General features: G+C 37.7%; 1 protein-coding gene across 3 annotated transcripts; it reads right to left on the bottom strand.

The window, feature by feature from the left end:
* Nucleotides 1-754: 754 nt before the first annotated feature.
* supt6h (SPT6 homolog, histone chaperone and transcription elongation factor) lies at nucleotides 755-15,413 on the bottom strand. 3 transcript variants are annotated; one of them, XM_046867930.1, is made up of 37 exons: nucleotides 15,305-15,413; nucleotides 14,366-14,482; nucleotides 14,046-14,201; nucleotides 13,623-13,693; nucleotides 13,197-13,374; nucleotides 13,006-13,087; nucleotides 12,612-12,867; nucleotides 12,143-12,244; nucleotides 11,947-12,057; nucleotides 11,494-11,583; nucleotides 11,265-11,407; nucleotides 11,024-11,172; nucleotides 10,826-10,939; nucleotides 10,424-10,553; nucleotides 10,150-10,300; nucleotides 9,640-9,794; nucleotides 9,316-9,511; nucleotides 8,960-9,099; nucleotides 8,696-8,813; nucleotides 8,531-8,607; nucleotides 8,243-8,378; nucleotides 7,738-7,875; nucleotides 6,613-6,780; nucleotides 6,377-6,504; nucleotides 6,068-6,275; nucleotides 5,609-5,756; nucleotides 5,328-5,470; nucleotides 4,936-5,076; nucleotides 4,625-4,820; nucleotides 4,285-4,523; nucleotides 4,000-4,113; nucleotides 3,779-3,903; nucleotides 3,553-3,665; nucleotides 3,333-3,410; nucleotides 2,981-3,159; nucleotides 2,675-2,874; nucleotides 755-2,245 (listed from the first exon to the last, which is right to left on the bottom strand). In XM_046867930.1, the coding sequence occupies exons 2-37, from the start codon at nucleotides 14,469-14,471 to the stop codon at nucleotides 2,059-2,061; spliced, it is 5,166 nt and encodes a 1,721-aa protein (XP_046723886.1). In that variant the 5' UTR covers nucleotides 14,472-14,482; nucleotides 15,305-15,413; the 3' UTR covers nucleotides 755-2,058. The 3 variants fall into 3 exon arrangements, with proteins under 3 accessions (XP_046723886.1, XP_046723887.1, XP_046723885.1); XM_046867931.1 differs by having other exon boundaries at nucleotides 15,238-15,407; XM_046867929.1 differs by having other exon boundaries at nucleotides 14,366-15,407.
* Between the last annotated feature and the right edge of the window lie 348 nt (nucleotides 15,414-15,761).

Here is a 15,761-nt window from a genome sequence, read left to right as displayed (position 1 = left end):
TCATGTCTTTTGATATGTCTCTAAAAAGCTTATCCTGTTATACATGCAAAATAAGTCCTTGTCCATAACAGTGTCACTAGCTATTCATGGGTATGTAGAAGGTTGTAAATAGCACATAGCCCCCAGTATGCTACCCTGTTATTTAGAGGTTCACGAAGATTTAGGTGTGTATCTGTGTGAAGATACACACCTAAATCATTAGGTGTTTTAGAAACACACCTAAAGAAAAAAGTTCAAAATAAACGCGTTATGTATTTCCACACTAAACACGTTTATTTTCAACTTTTTTCTTTTTGTTCACAAGCAACAACCCCAGGTTCTGTCCCCATATCCCATGCATGTGTTTGTGTACCTATTTAGTTTGATTTATTACACAATGTATTTTTCCCCGTTTGTTGATAGTTGGATTTAGCACAAAAATGAATTTACAGTTAAAAATTAATATCACCCAAAGAAATTTTGGTTTAATATAGTATGCAAATGTACAGATCTATTTATTTAGATGAAACAAACAAAAAAAAAATTGTCAAAAAAAATTCAATAAAATTAAATCCTGTTAGAATATCAGTAATGAGCTGGCAAGAATTGATTGTTATATCTAAAACAATTTCCTTTTCAACTTTTGTCTTGCCTTAATCAATGACAAACACTAATAACACGATAGTTTCACAATGCAACATCGGTCCTTTCAGTGAGACACAACACTCACTGTTCCAAACGATCTCTATAATGAAACCAGTGAGTCAGCTCAATGTTTTGCTTTTAAGAATTTTTATCAAAGAAAAGAAATGAACATTTTCTCAGCAATGACTTATACTGAACAGCATTCACATAATTTTCCTGCCATTAAGGTCACAATATACCAAACATGAACCAACCCCTAAACAAAGCACATAGCAGAGGGGGGATTAATAGGCAGCTTAAGAAAAGAAAAAAACAAACTACTTAAAATTCTTTTAATGAATTGGAAAAAATTAACTAAAATGAACAGGACTAGGTTCATGATTTCAAACTGTCACAGTATAAAAGAAAACTCATAACAGGACACGTTTAACTTATGATTAATAGTTGGATTTAACAAGATTTTTCTGTATTGATAGGTCAGAGAGGACACAACATTCTGATGAAAAATGTGCCTGTGGAAAACTAAGGCTGGTCTTGGGAAAAAATAAAGCCGCAAAATATGTTCATGAAGCACAGCAAGTCAACCACATTTATGTGACAAAATTAATAAATTCAAAAGGAACTAACTCATAAAACTGGGTGAGAACACGATTTCATTTATGGGCCTCAAACATTTTTTTTTAAAGCAGTATTACAGTAAACATTTGAACACATTCATAAGTATCAAACTACCACAGAAGCGGTAAATCCAACATTGGCCATTATACATATGCATTATGCAGCATAACATGCAGATTTGCAGTAAAGTGGAAACCGGTATCAAGACTCATTTTCCAGATTAGTCTCTTCTCAATGCTGTCTTTGACAACATATAGCATTAACACTGTTTTAAGTGCATCTTGTATCGAACACCTTGCTCTATTAACAAAGGTGTGTAACTTATTTCCCACATCCCTGTTCCAACTGTCACAACACGTGTATCGCAGCATTGTGGTCGATACTGCGGGTGGGTTTTATTGTTTAGGATGCATTATATAAAAGTGAACAGCTCTCCATTTAGTGAAACAGACCTGAAACAGCCAGCGCTCACAACCGAACAGAAGCAGCAATGCCACAAAGCCTGTCCATCAAGAGTATTTATTCAGTCTTAACTTTTAACTTTTGTTAAAACCTCAACAAAAATTGGAATAGCAGGCACACGCTTGTGCTTCCTTATAAAATAAAGAAAAAAAAAAAAAAAAAAAAAAAAGAAATTCCTTACAGGTCCATATCCTGATTAAGTTTGTAATTTCTGTAGTTTCTCACACTAGCTCTGAATGACTGTTTTTTTAAATGAAACACTTTGAGCTGTGTAAGACTCAATTCTTAAAGCAGACGATGAGAGCGAGATGTGAATGTGGAGGCTTTGATTTTGCAGTGAGGACATGCTGATTTCTATCGGTCCATCTCATCTAGCAGTGGAGTTGCGTCTCCAGCGATGGACATTGGCGTGCTCTCGATCATGGGGCTTGGTGATGGCCGTGGTGTCATGCGAGATGCCTTCTTGCGTCTCTCGGCTTCTTTTTCCTGGAGCCACTGTTCAGCCATTTTACCCCAATCTACAGCTGTGTGAGAGGTTGGTCTGAAAAAAATAAAGAAGGGGGGGGCAATACCATTACTCTAGGATCAGTTAAAGTAGCTTAGCTATATAAAGCTACAAAAGGAATAATGATGTGATGTGTGCACAGATACTAGTTCAGCTATAATACTACAAGTCCTTGGGTGCTTGGGCCACACCAGCAAATAATTAAAGTGCTTTACAGCCACTCAAGGCAAGATTTTCTCAGAAAACTACTCAATGCTTGGAACTGAAACGGGAAAGAAAAAAAAACGCAAGACTATTTACAGAGAAACATTAAATGAGATACCTGGTTGTATTTCATAATATTTGACTCTGAATACATCTTAAATCTCCATTTACTGCAATGCATTTTGGCTGAATTACTGCTTGTGCAGCAGAATGTTATAGAAGGATATTATAGAAGGCTCTAAAGCAATAGGATTTACTCACTTTGGCTGGGGTGTCCTAACCCTGGATGACGAGGAGGATGACGAAGGGGTGGACGAAGGGTGTTGGTGACTGTGGGAGGACTGCGGTGTGCTGCTGGGGTACTGTGGTGTGCTCATGGTCTGCTGTTGGCCTGGGGTAGTGTACGAGTAGCTGGGAGTCATCATAGGTGTCGCTATTGGCTGCTGCGGTGTTGCAAACACCTGACAAAAGAAAGCAGGAACAAAAAACCCAGTAAGATTGTATGCTCAGTTGTGATTGTATGCTTAGTGATTAGGTAAATATTGTTATAGGGTGTGAGAAGCGTACATGATAAGCACTGCTGCTGCCCCCTCCACCACTGCTGCCTCCGCTGTAACCATACTGGCTTGATGCCCATTGTGCTGGAGTTGTGTTAGGATTTTGGCCCTGCCCTGTAACTGCTGCTATAGCATTAAACATCTGTGACGTCACATTTCTGGGCAGAGAGTTGACAGCCCGAGTTAAATCTGAAACAGAAAAAAAAAAGTAACGGGTGGGGGTCAGGTTAAAGGTTGTCTTTTTGGAAACGCATGAAAAATAGCTACAAGATTTTTATGCCTTTTTTTCTGACAAATAGTGCAAGATTGATGGATGTAAAAAATTTAAAAGACCTGCTAAGTTTCATAAAGTCCACACTGACCTGCAAAGTTAATGTTGGCTGGAGTTGCATTCACAGATGCTGGTGTGCGCATTCTGCTGCTACTGCTCGGAGTTACTCCTTCAGACAGACACAGAATATAACGTTGGAAAAGCATGTTTGTCTACTGAAAAATAAACATCTCAGAAATTCCAACTGATGATCATCTCTAACATTGCAAATCAGTCTAGATTAAGGGTTAAGCAAAATCAAAATCACTGACCAGGCACAGGTTCCTGGTAGTGGTCCTTAAACCAGCGGAAGAGTCCATTCACTGTTGGAAATATTTGCGAGCGATACCTGAACCCATCTGGAGTGATGGTTACGTACTCTATCCTGCAAGATAAAGCAGTTTTGTATGTGTGTAAATTATACTTCCTTCAACTTGTAAAAGTAAGAAACATATTGATGTATATTTATATATAATAATAAGTATCTGCTTGGATTACCTTGGCTTCCCTCTAGGCTGGTATCCTAAGAGGAATTTCCCAGGCAGATCTCGGCAGGCTGATACAAAGTAAGGGATGAAAGTGGGCTTTTCCTTCTTTACTTTTATTAAGATCTCCTCCATTTTCTGAAAAAACAAAATAAATGTTAAAACATGTCAAAATCTTTATCAGACAGAGCTCAACATCAATTAACCTATAACAATAAGCCACGTATGTCACACCTTCCTCTCTCCCCCATTGCAGTCTTGGAAGTACTTGTGGCTGAGCAGATCCCGAGCAAATGCTGCCATGGGCTGCACGTAACGGGCTGTGATTTCATCAAGATCCTCAAACTCCTACATGCAGAGAATAACTAATCAGTTCAGATTCTACTAAGTAGTAATAATTGTAACTTATTTACAAGTTTAAAACACACTTAAGCAAATTCCTCCACACAATACCCAACAAAATATAAAGAATGTAATAGAAAAGCACTTAATAGAACAGCATTTTAGTTGCATGTTCACCTCATTGTTGATCCACAGTGTATGTCCCAGACTGAAGGCATTCTCCTTTCCCTCCTCCCGTATGTCCACATGCTGGTAGATCCCATCTGCTACCTTCCAGGTCACAGTCAGGTGGTTCTCTCCTTTACTGCTTGGCCTGATCACCACATCACCCTGGTCCATTGTCTCCATCATCTTCTCTGCTTGCTTGAAGTTAATGTTGTGGAACGATGGGTGAGCAATGACACGCTTGATATAAGCTATAAAAGAGAAAAATTTTAAGATTTTCAATTCTGATAATCTGAAAAACCACCATACTTTCTGAGACATGATAAAAATATATATAAAAAAGGGGTCTTACTGGTCCTTTGTTGCTTCTTCTTCTGTTCTTCATCCTGCTTTATATCCTCGGTTTCGGCATCAAAGTCATAGTAGGTGTCCTTGGGTAGTTTCCACTCGTTGTTCTTGTCAGTGAGGTCAGACGTCCTACAGGTAAGGTCCACGTTGAACTTTTCAATGTCAATCTTCATGATGCGACAGTGAACAGTCATGCCAACCTAAATAAATAAATAATGCGAGTTATTGTGGGCAGAATAAAGCTGAACATGCAAGTTACTAACATTTAACCCAGCCAAATAAACCATTTTAAGTTTAGGATTATGATGACCTCACCTTGACCCTCTCCTCTGGGTGCTTAACAACTTTGTCTGAGAGGAATTTGGTTGGAATAAAACCCATGACACCATTATCTAGACGTGATCTCACACCGATAGCCTGTCCAGGACAGGAGCCACTGTCAAAGTGATTCCAGACCTGAAGAAAGAAAAAAAAATGTATAATTTTGGAGATTCCATTAAGTACTCAGAAAAAACATTATTGGTATAGATATTAGCAATATAGCACTAAGATATATTATATATCTAAACACACACACACCCCTCAACTAAGTTCTTATTAAACAAATATTTTCAAATAAAAAACAATTTTATTTTATAAAACATTCAGGAAATGTTTCTAGAAATTTGATGTGAAACAGCCAGAGTATACCAGAAAAAGTTCCTAACCTCACTGAGCTCAGGAAAATTGTCCTGCTGACAAAAGGGACACTGCCATAGACCAGTCTCATCATTACGAATAGCCTGGTCATAACTTTCCCCTTGAGGCCGTCTGTGAGCGATGCCAGTTACAATACTGGTAATAAGCTTCCCTATGAACATACGACCAAGGAAATAAGTATTAAAAACAATTTTCTTCAAACAATGCAAAGCTAAAAACAGTTTTTCTAAAACATTACATCAATTCAAGACTATAAAATCCATCACATGGTTAGAATTATAGTGTCTACCGATATAGAAGGTCTCGGGGGTCTCCTTGGTGAGCAGGTTAAAGACCTCTTCTGTGTTCGGGGGTCTGTAAGGGGCTCGCAGGTCTTTATATCTACAGCTGAGTTCAGCACGAATATCATAGAGTGTGATGCCCTTGTTGCCATAGCCCTGGTGTAATAAAAATAAACAAAATAGTAAATTATTGCTTACACATTTGACATGGATATAAAAGATATGCACTTGTATAGATCTATTTAAACTAAACATTTGATTATTTTTGCATTTGAATTTACAGCAGCTGCAATAGCAGCATTAAACAAACAGGTATCACCTGCAAAAATACAACAAAGTATTGAATTTCTCCTTATGCCAGGTATTCCGAAAATATTTATAATAATATTGACCCCTATAATTGGATTCATTATTTGTTTTGTCAGATTATTAGATTATGCTAACGCACAAGCTATATTCTGACTCACCTGTCTCTCCAATTCCTCAGCAAATGCATCCAGGTCCAGGTCCTTTAGCCTTTCTGGGTTCTCCAGAATCTCCTCCAAGGCTCCTGCAGGATTTGCATCTTCTGCTGACTCATCATACTCCAGGGCATCCACTGCCATTTTACGAGCCCACTCGTAAGTCTCAGGATGAACACGAGAGCCATCTAGAACTTCGATGTAAGAGTCGGTGCTAGAAGGCAAAATAAAAAATAAAAAAACTCACGTCTATTTCTAAGATTTTTCCATATTGAATAAAAGGAAGGTTGTGTATAAACGTTATAAATATGTCACCTGTCTCCGAGGGATGCGGTGTCAATTTTGATAAAACCAGCACAGTTTATGAACACTTTAGGGCCCATATGGCACATTGTGACCAACTGAGTCCGGTTTTCCAAACGAGTGTTGTTTTGTTTAAGAATCTTGTGGAAAAATCAAGAATAGGTCATTAAACCTCTAGCCACACCCTGAAGGCTCAAGAATCAATATACTATATATATTTAATAATAGATACTAAGGAGAATGATTACCTTAAGTAGATGTGATCCTTTTCTTGGTCCTAAGCCACAGACATATTGAACCAGGCTCTGCATGTAAGGATGAGCAATGGCCCTGTTCACATCTACACCAACTTCATTCACACGGTTGATAAATTCACAGTAAAGAGCACTGAGCAGTTCCTCCTTTACAACATGCTCCTGGAAATAAAAGCAACGACAATTTATGAGAACATTATTTAAATTTTGAAGTACAAAAAATTCTCTATCCTTTTATTGTACCCATCACTTGCCAATTTAATGACAATATATACAAAAATAAAATAAAATCTAATAGTTGTAGTGTATAGGATGATTTGATTCAGTCATGCATAACAGTGGATTCCTGAGCCAGAACTGCTCAGTTGTATAAATGGGATAAATGTCAATTGTTCTGGCCAAAAATTCATAACGGTGTAACTAGAGGTTGTCCGATGGTGGATTTTACCGATATTGAGCAAAGTTGGATCTTACTTGCTGATAACCGATTAATCAAACGATAGATTTTTAAAATGGATACTAAATAAAAAATAAAAACACCTCTTAATATAAAATAGTACTGACCTTTATTACGAAAATAAATAATTTCAATGCGCTGGCCTTTGTGAAGACATTTAAAGATGGCCAATTTAAGCATGACCGTTTGGACTTATGTAATATAGTAACACCAAGTTATATTCCATTGTAACATTAACACAAGTTAATAAATGCTTTATAAGTTTTGTTTCAACATTAACTAGTAAATTTTTAAGTTATGTTCATTTTCCTTTTATCTGTTAACTTGTGCTAATGCATTATAAACAGACAGCATGTGGAGACTAGACATATGTATAATGACAATGGATGGTCTCAGTGTCTGCTCCAGTGCAGACAACCCAGAAAAACTATTGGTAAAAATCGGTATAGATTTTTATCATATAATCAAATCAGACAAAGAGTAAGAATGTCACATGCAGAAATAATTTGGGTATTTTTTTAGGGTTTTTTTTTTTTTTTGTGCCAAAACTCTTGTTACAATATAATGCGCATCATTCTCATTTTGAATGGCTAAGAGTGTAGATTAATTAATCTGCCAGGATAACATTACATTATATTTTCTGTATGGGGAAAAATCGATACCTGTAGCGGATGCAGTTTAAGGCACAGGATGTCCTCGTCGCTGCTGCACACTTGAGCAAACTCCACCAGTGGGTCTTGAATCTTGCGAGCCACTGACACAGCCTGGCGAAGAAGTGGAGGGTAGTCCCTGAAGTCCGCCTGCGAAAGAGAAATAACACATGGTCAACAAATTCTCTGATTTTCATTTCATGATGATTGAAATTCACTTATGATGGAAATTTAAATTGGAACACAAAACGCAGACGTGCAAAATCATTAACAGGCGACAAAGTTAGGATCTCACTCTGACTGTTTTGAAATATAATGTAAGGCAGTTATTTAAATCTGTAAGTTCTCTTCTAATGATCATTTCAGAGTTACTTAGGGTACATGGCCAGACTTGGCAAATTCTGACCACTAGTAATTATTTATGCTGAAGTGTATTTGTATATGACAGACAGCTGCTTGTAGCTTTGTTGTGTTGCAGGAGCCTTGAATAAAACTACATGAGAAGCTTTGTTATTACCTCAGACTTTCTGCTATTCATATACAGTGTTGCTAACTCGTTGTCGACCAGCTCGACTCCCACAGCGGGCAAAGACGAGTCTTGCTCCAACTCACTGACGGTACGTTTGATGTCCTCTATCAGCATGTGAGCATCACTGTGAAGGATGAGAAAGAAGATACTTACACACTACTGATCACTAAAAGCAGCAATGCCACTTAGACTGAATTCTGCACATTTAACTGAAACACACAAGTACAGGGCAATAATTTTTGTATTAATCTGATGAAAATAAGCAAGAAGCAATACCGATTTTCACCAGCAACAGCCACAACATGGGGTTTCTTACTAAGAAGAAACTTCTTCAGGTTTTCAATATCTTGAAGCTGTTGAGGGATAATATTGTTAAATTAAATGTAATATTGAGTACCTAAAAACAAGTAAATAATGACAATCACTTTTGGAGAGCCGCACCTTTTTCTCTCGTTCCTCTTCCTTCCATGCATTCCTCCTTTTTAAGAAGTAAGGAAGCCTGAGGAAGTCCACAACCTCCCCTTCACCATTGATCAAAGCACAGAACACAGGAGTGTCTCTGTGAAAACACACATGCACCAGTATGTAAAAAACTTTAAAGAAACCGAAATTTGATTATGCTCACAAACATGACAGCCGAGATATTAGTGACACGACCACACAAGGACTTTCTTTCTTAAACTAATAAATATGAGTGATGAGTACCTGCCAGAAGCAAAGGCCACTCCCAAGACACGGATGCCTTTGCTTTGAGAATCATCCATCAGATCATCATCTTCCTCCACCTGCTGGTCTGGTCTATATGGAGCCACCTTCAGCCAGTTATACAGTTTCCTGCAGCATGACTGAATCACCAAGCAGAAAGATCATGTTAGAAAATGTCTCTAAATTTAATTGGCTCAAAACAAAAAAGTAGGAGATCTATTATTACTTCACAATCACCCCAGTAAAACAGCCAACAGTGGTTCCATATTGAGATTTGATAAATAATAATGTCCCCATTTGATCAAATAGTTTAAATGTGGGACATCTTAAACATGTTTAAAGCGGTTGACACTGACCTTGATGATATTTTCCTTGGCCTCAGCAACAAGTTTATTCTTCAGCTCCTTGGCCATCTGAGGATAAAGGAACTGCTGGAGGGAACGCTCGATGGCAAGTGTTCTCTGTTTATTCCACTCCTGCACCTGGTGGCTGAACTCATCTCTATAGTAGAACTGCTTTATCTCATCAAAGTATGTCTGGTCACCACCATAACTAAAACAGAATGACCAAAAAAAAGAAGTTATTGAATTAAAACACTACATTAAAATAGACTTCTTAATTAAGCTAGTCTTAAAAATTGTGAAAAGAAGTGTGTAGGATGTAGCAGGTGTAGGTTTTACCCTTTAACTCCAACCAAATCAATGCTGATGTCTATAGAGAGGAGTCCCTCATCTTCTGCCATGCACATCTTCAGGAACTGGTCTCCATTTAGCTCTTTAACTGCCTTGTTCTTCAAGTACTTGAAGGAATATGCATAGTGTGCCTCATCTACATCCTGAAAAACAGGGGAAAGAACTTAAATCTCTCAACAAAAGCACCAATGCTCAGTTTAATTCATGTACAATTTTAAACAATTTCTCAAAAGCAAAACAGTTTATAAAAATATATAAATTAATATTAACACACAAAAACCATCCTTAAATACCAGTTACCACCAAAATGGTGGTACAATTAAATTAATTTAATATTGTTTAATTGTTCTATAGATAGATCATTTTACCGATATATTACAGATGGGGGTTTGGGGGTGGGGATAAAAAAATCTCTCTTACACTCACACACACACACACACACACACAGGTCAAAAAGCAGGTCTGTTCATCGTCCAGATGACCTCTATTATCTCTTACCTTCTTGCCCTTCTTAGTGGGCTTGATGTTTATCTTTGCCCTTTCCTGGAAGGTCTGTCTCAATACATGTCTGACCAGAGGTTCACGAGCAATTTGCATAGCGACCATGTAGCGTGTGCCTTCGAGAACAGTTTCTGGTGTGCTAAACTGGCTGTAAAGATCAAAATGAATATGCATTACCTTGCCATTGCAAGCAACCTTGGACCACTAAAATGAAAAAAGCATTATACATTTTGTAAACCAAGAGAACTTCTAGATTTGGTTTGGAAACTACCTGCAAACATAGTCCTTGGCAAGCTCCAATGGCTCTGCAGGGAACTGCTCTGTCTCGTGTCGCTGGTAACTGTCACGCAGGTTTTCACCAAACTGCTCAGGAGTAAGACCAAACTTTTTGGCTAGTCCATCTGTAAAAAAAATAAAAAAAATAAAAAAATAAAAAGTAAAGCATAACCAGAAATAACCAGAGTGATTAATTTGCCTTTGTTTAGTATGCACTTTACTTTAAAAGGCTAAACAATGGCAATTCAACAGAGAACAATGTCATTGAAATATCACAGCATCCATAAAACTAAACTAATTCAGAGCTTCCCACACATCTCTTGGCATTATGGACACCAATGTAACAGCATTCCTCAAAAAATAAAAAATAAAATAAAGATTTAATACGATCACGCACCAAGTCCTGTAGCCTGGCAGATGCTGTACATATCTCTACGGGAGGCTTGCTTTAGATCTGGCCCCTTCTGCTCCTCCTCCTCTTCCTCCTCCTCTTCAATCTCAGCTTCTTCGCCTGGTATAACAGACAGACAGTTTTACACTTACATCCGATCATATATTTTTCTCAGTAAGTCAATCCTTCATAACATAGCTGTACCATCTTCCTCCGACACTTCCTTGATCTTCTTCAGTTTTTTCTTGGTGACTTTGGCTGAATTCTGCATTCTGGGAATATCTCGTCCATAATAGAGCAAAAAGTGGTTGTACACATCACTCAGCTCTTCCATAGACTGGACGTCTTTTAGCCTGCCATTTAAAAAGTGCATTGTCAAAAACAAATGTGTAAAAATTAATTCATACAATTTTCTTTTTACTCCATAAGTACTTAATCAGCTTACCTTTCCATGTCAGCAGTGTCCAGTGGACGAATAGCATCAGCCAGTGGCTTATCAGGGTCAGCAGAGATCTGTTCAAACTGATACGACTGCATTCTCTGAAAAAGCCGGGTTAGGTTCTGCTTACGAGTCCTCAGCTGAGTCCACTGAGGAAAAACACAACAGTCAAAACAATATTTATTTAAACATTTAAACAGTCATGCAAAAGAAAGGGCTTAAAATACAACATTACCTTCTCATCCCACTGCCACACCTTCCACAGATCATTAATGTTAAGCTCTGGTTCCACATATTCCTTCCTGTAGAAAGCAATAAAGGGAACCTGCAAGATGGAAAAAGAGACGGACAGGTATCAATCCAAAGCTCATTTTAGAGCCTAAATTTACTTGTCCAATTACAACAACCACTGGAACAAAGGAAATGTCTGGAATGTGGATACATGGAAAACCTGATTTACTGACATTTTTAAGGAGTATTAAGCTAAATTAGCATTAACAAGTTTATATATAAATCCAAAACTGTAATTATAAAATTAGAACTCTGCATTTAATACACTCCTTAATAATAGGCTAGATCATTTTGCTTGTATCATTCGGGTTATATGTGTATCATTATACACATACAATTAAATATTTTTCCAAATACTGATTTGTTGAGCTATTCTCCTCTTCTTTAGAAAAGGTACCTCAAAGTGTTGGTTCCTCATAAAGTTGAGGGCCTCTTTGATCTTCGCAATGGTACTGGGGCCTCTCCTGCTAAAGTTAGTGGTTCCACGGTCCAGGTAATCTGTGCTCTCCTAGAATGTAAGCGAGAAGGTTATCTTTGCCACGGAGGATTATGAAATATAAACAAACACAGAAATGCAAAAAGCTTCAAAATACCTGCATGGATATAGTAGGTGTGGAAAAAGCATTTCTGTATATCCATTCAGCTTCTTCCTCCAGTTCATCATCCTCAGCAGGCTTCACGGGTATAGAGCGCAACTGAAGACAACAGCAAAAAAGTTGAGTTAAGACAATGTCTGATGACTCCAACTCAAAAAGGCGTTTTATTTAAAATAGTTAAAATTAATGTTTATTATTCATTTCCTTAATACTGCATTTTTATACCTCCCGACTTTAATAAGGTTAAGAATAAATGTTCACAGGTCTCTTTTGCAAGTATAAATCAAATCTCTATTAGAAATAATTATTAATTCTAATTATTTATAATTATTAATTAAATTAATCTTTATTAGATGTTTATGAGCTGAATTAGATGTTTGAGACAAACATCGAATTACTCCGATCTATCGAGTACTTTGCTGATGCTGGGTGGTAAAGTGGATTTAACGCGACTGTAAAACCCCACCTGAAACCTCTCAGGCATATCTGTGGAACGTATTTCGTTGTCTTGATCGGTCATGTGGCTGCTCTCCAGCTCGCTTGGCTCATAGAGCTCGAAGATGCTGCGACGGCCCACTCTCCGCTTTGTCTGCTTCTTTGGTCGGTCCCATGATTCATCATCCTGATCCTCCTCTTCCTCCTCAGCATGATCATATGCCTCAGGGTCAAACTCAGCAAAGTCAAAGTCACCACCAAAAATTTCTTGGGCCTCTTGTAAAGCACTACAAGCCAAAAAAGGACAAATGTCAACTTTCAGAACACTGATATGAAATGCACACAAAACAAATCTGCATTAAAAAAACAAACAAACAAACAAAAAAAAACTTTTCACTGACGTAGAGGGGAGAATGATTACTCACGCATCTGTATATCCAGTAAACTTCTTTCCCTTCTTTTTGGTGATGGGCTGTCCATCATCGTCCACAATGAAATCATCTATGTCTGGTACAGATCAAAGCAACATAAACTCCGTAAATAAAGATCACGAACAGCATAAATGTCATTATGGCATTCAATCACAAACACCACACACTGCTTTATGAAAATTTACCTGATTCCTCTCCCTCTTCTTCCTCTTCATCATCCCCTGGGTGCAATGCTTCTCCACCTTCCCCCATTTCGTCCCCTTCTCCATCACCATCCCTGGTAAAGATCTCATCTGCAATCTGGTCTTTTTCATCATCTTCACCATCATCATCCATCGTCCTCACACGCGAGTACTTCTTTTTCTGTAAAGATAAAGATGATTTCAGTTTTATGTCTACAGTAAAAACTGTATTAGTAGCAGACAGCATGTGCGTTGTCAATCTAAGAGCATGGAACTGTGAAGAAATGCATACACACCACATACAAATACAAACACTAATAATGATTAAATACCATAACTTTAACTTCACATGCCATATCATGTTTATGAATAAAGTATACTTCTATAAACAGCAGGAACATTGAAGAAATACAGTTTCTGTGAACTCACCCTCTTCACTTTAACCCCCAAGTTTTCTTCAATAAGGTCCAGATCATCATCATCCAGAAGGTCATCATAATCTGGAAAAAATGTGCACAAGCTTCCATCAATGAGTTCATTTTAACATACACAGTGCAAAAACTATTAATCATATTTACATGTGTTCTGTTGATGGTGACCAAACCATATTTTCTCATAAATATGCTAATTAGTTATTTAGCTCCTAAACTTTGGAATAGTCTTCCAGACAGTGTTCAGGGCTCAGACACGCACTCCAAGTTTAAGATCAGATTAACGAGCATCTTTATAGCAAGGCCTACACATAAAAAAACTGTGGACCGGTAAATCTGATCAAACACATTATCAACTTGTGCTTGTTAATATGAACAGCAGCTATGGAAATTCCTCCACTCTGCTTCTTTTAACACTCACCACGCTTCCTGCGACGATGCCGGACCTCCTCTCCAGAATCACTATCCCCTCCTCCACTCCTATTCTCCTCCTCCTCTTCCTCCTCCATATTGTCATCATCGATAAGTCCTCTCAGGTTCCCATGTTCATCTTGATCTTCTGTGTTCTCTTCTTCTTCTTTTTGTACAAATGCATAAATAAAAACACAACAACAATTAAACTTCAAACTGACTTGGGTGGAACGACCATGCATACGATTTGATTGACTATGCACAAGCCCCAGGCTCTACATGTAAACAGACTTGTACCATTGTGCTATTCTACGTCTTCTGAACTCTTACCGTCATCATCATCTTCCATAAATCTCTGAGTTTTCTTGGGCTTCAGATCTTTCTCCTCAAACTCCTCCTCAGACTCCTCTGCCTCGCTGTCGATGAAGTCTGACATGTCTACGAGGGCTGTTGGGAAAATTTGCATACAAATACTTTCTAATCACTGGATTTTAAAACAAGCTTAAAGCATGTAAAAATTCTTAGATGCTTTTGACCCAGCAGGACAAAGCAGTTACAGTGCTGGAATCAATCACTTCACAGCTGGTTTACATAAAATAACAAATCTATACCAGGACACATAAGATTCAGAGATTAACATTTTAACAGCAGCCAAATGACTAAACAACAGATCAGAAGCTCTGAAAATACCAGTAGCAGTTACCAGTATAAAACATGATATATTTGATATCAACAGAAAGCAAATCTGATCAGTGCGTCTGAGTGCTGGGGACACCGTTTAACTAGCAAGCGAGGGTTGTTAATGATAATCTTGGACATTTTCACACACAAAAAAAACATCAGTGCAAAAGAGTTTTCGTTCTCAATCCTCATTTTTCGACCAAACATTGCAAAGATCGTGTTGCTTGACGCAGACGCGGTACTAACAGCACAAATATTTTACAAGCCACTTAAACAGCACTGACATTAGCCGGAATCAGTTTTCCGAAATATTACAAAAAATATATAATTGTAATACTATTAACACTATCCATGTGGTTTCAAAGAAATAAATTATATTTATCGCTCGACCAGCGATGACCCAAAGTAGAGATTTTCCTGCGCAGTGCAACAGTCGAGGAAATGCTAGCATGTGCTAGCAAGAAAACAAGGCCTTCAACAACACTTAGAGCCAAGCGAAGTCATACAAACATGGATATTACCATTTAGTATAAACCACTTGTGTTTGGGATTTGGTGATTTTTAAATGTATTTCGATAGCGTACTTACGCTTTCGCTTACGCTTAAAAACCTGAAAATTATCTTAAGGGCAAAAAGGAACAGAGCGCTTCGCGCAGCTAACAACAAAAATGGCAGACCAAACGCTGTAGGATTTTACTTCCGCTCTCGAATATGTAACATCCGGGCCACTCAGACAACTGGCTAAAAGCGACGTTAGATTTATTTATTGATTAATTGATTGATTATCGGGTCACAAAATGGAAACTCAAATTAATATAAAAAAATGATAACGAAATTGACTGAATGGTATGGTAAAGACATTCTCCAGTGCGATATGAAATCAACAACAACAAAAATAAATCACCATTAAGCTAAACCATGTCAACGGCGCCGCCATCTTGGAGAGGGCAAACATGGGTTTCTTTTTTAACAGACATAATGGGGAAAATGACTAAATAATTAAGAATACTACCAGTTTACATTTAATAATGTAAGTAAATATGTT

Source organism: Silurus meridionalis, chromosome 15 (assembly GCF_014805685.1).
Source record: "Silurus meridionalis isolate SWU-2019-XX chromosome 15, ASM1480568v1, whole genome shotgun sequence".
NCBI classification, from domain to species: Eukaryota; Metazoa; Chordata; class Actinopteri; order Siluriformes; family Siluridae; genus Silurus; species Silurus meridionalis.
The sequence above is the reverse complement of the archived record's forward strand: the minus strand, read 5'-3'. Positions and strand labels throughout refer to the sequence as shown.

Bases quoted from the DNA above. Each gene is read 5' to 3' on its own strand.
- supt6h (XM_046867929.1), bottom strand. From the start codon at position 14,501: ATGCAAATTTTCCCAACAGCCCTCGTAGACATGTCAGACTTCATCGAC. The intron at 11,408-11,493 runs GTAATGTTGTAT...GTTTTTCCTCAG, and splicing joins TGTGGCAGTGGGATGAGAAG to TGGACTCAGCTGAGGACTCG. The intron at 3,411-3,552 runs GTCAGTGATTTT...GTCTGTCTGAAG, and splicing joins CTACCAGGAACCTGTGCCTG to GAGTAACTCCGAGCAGTAGC.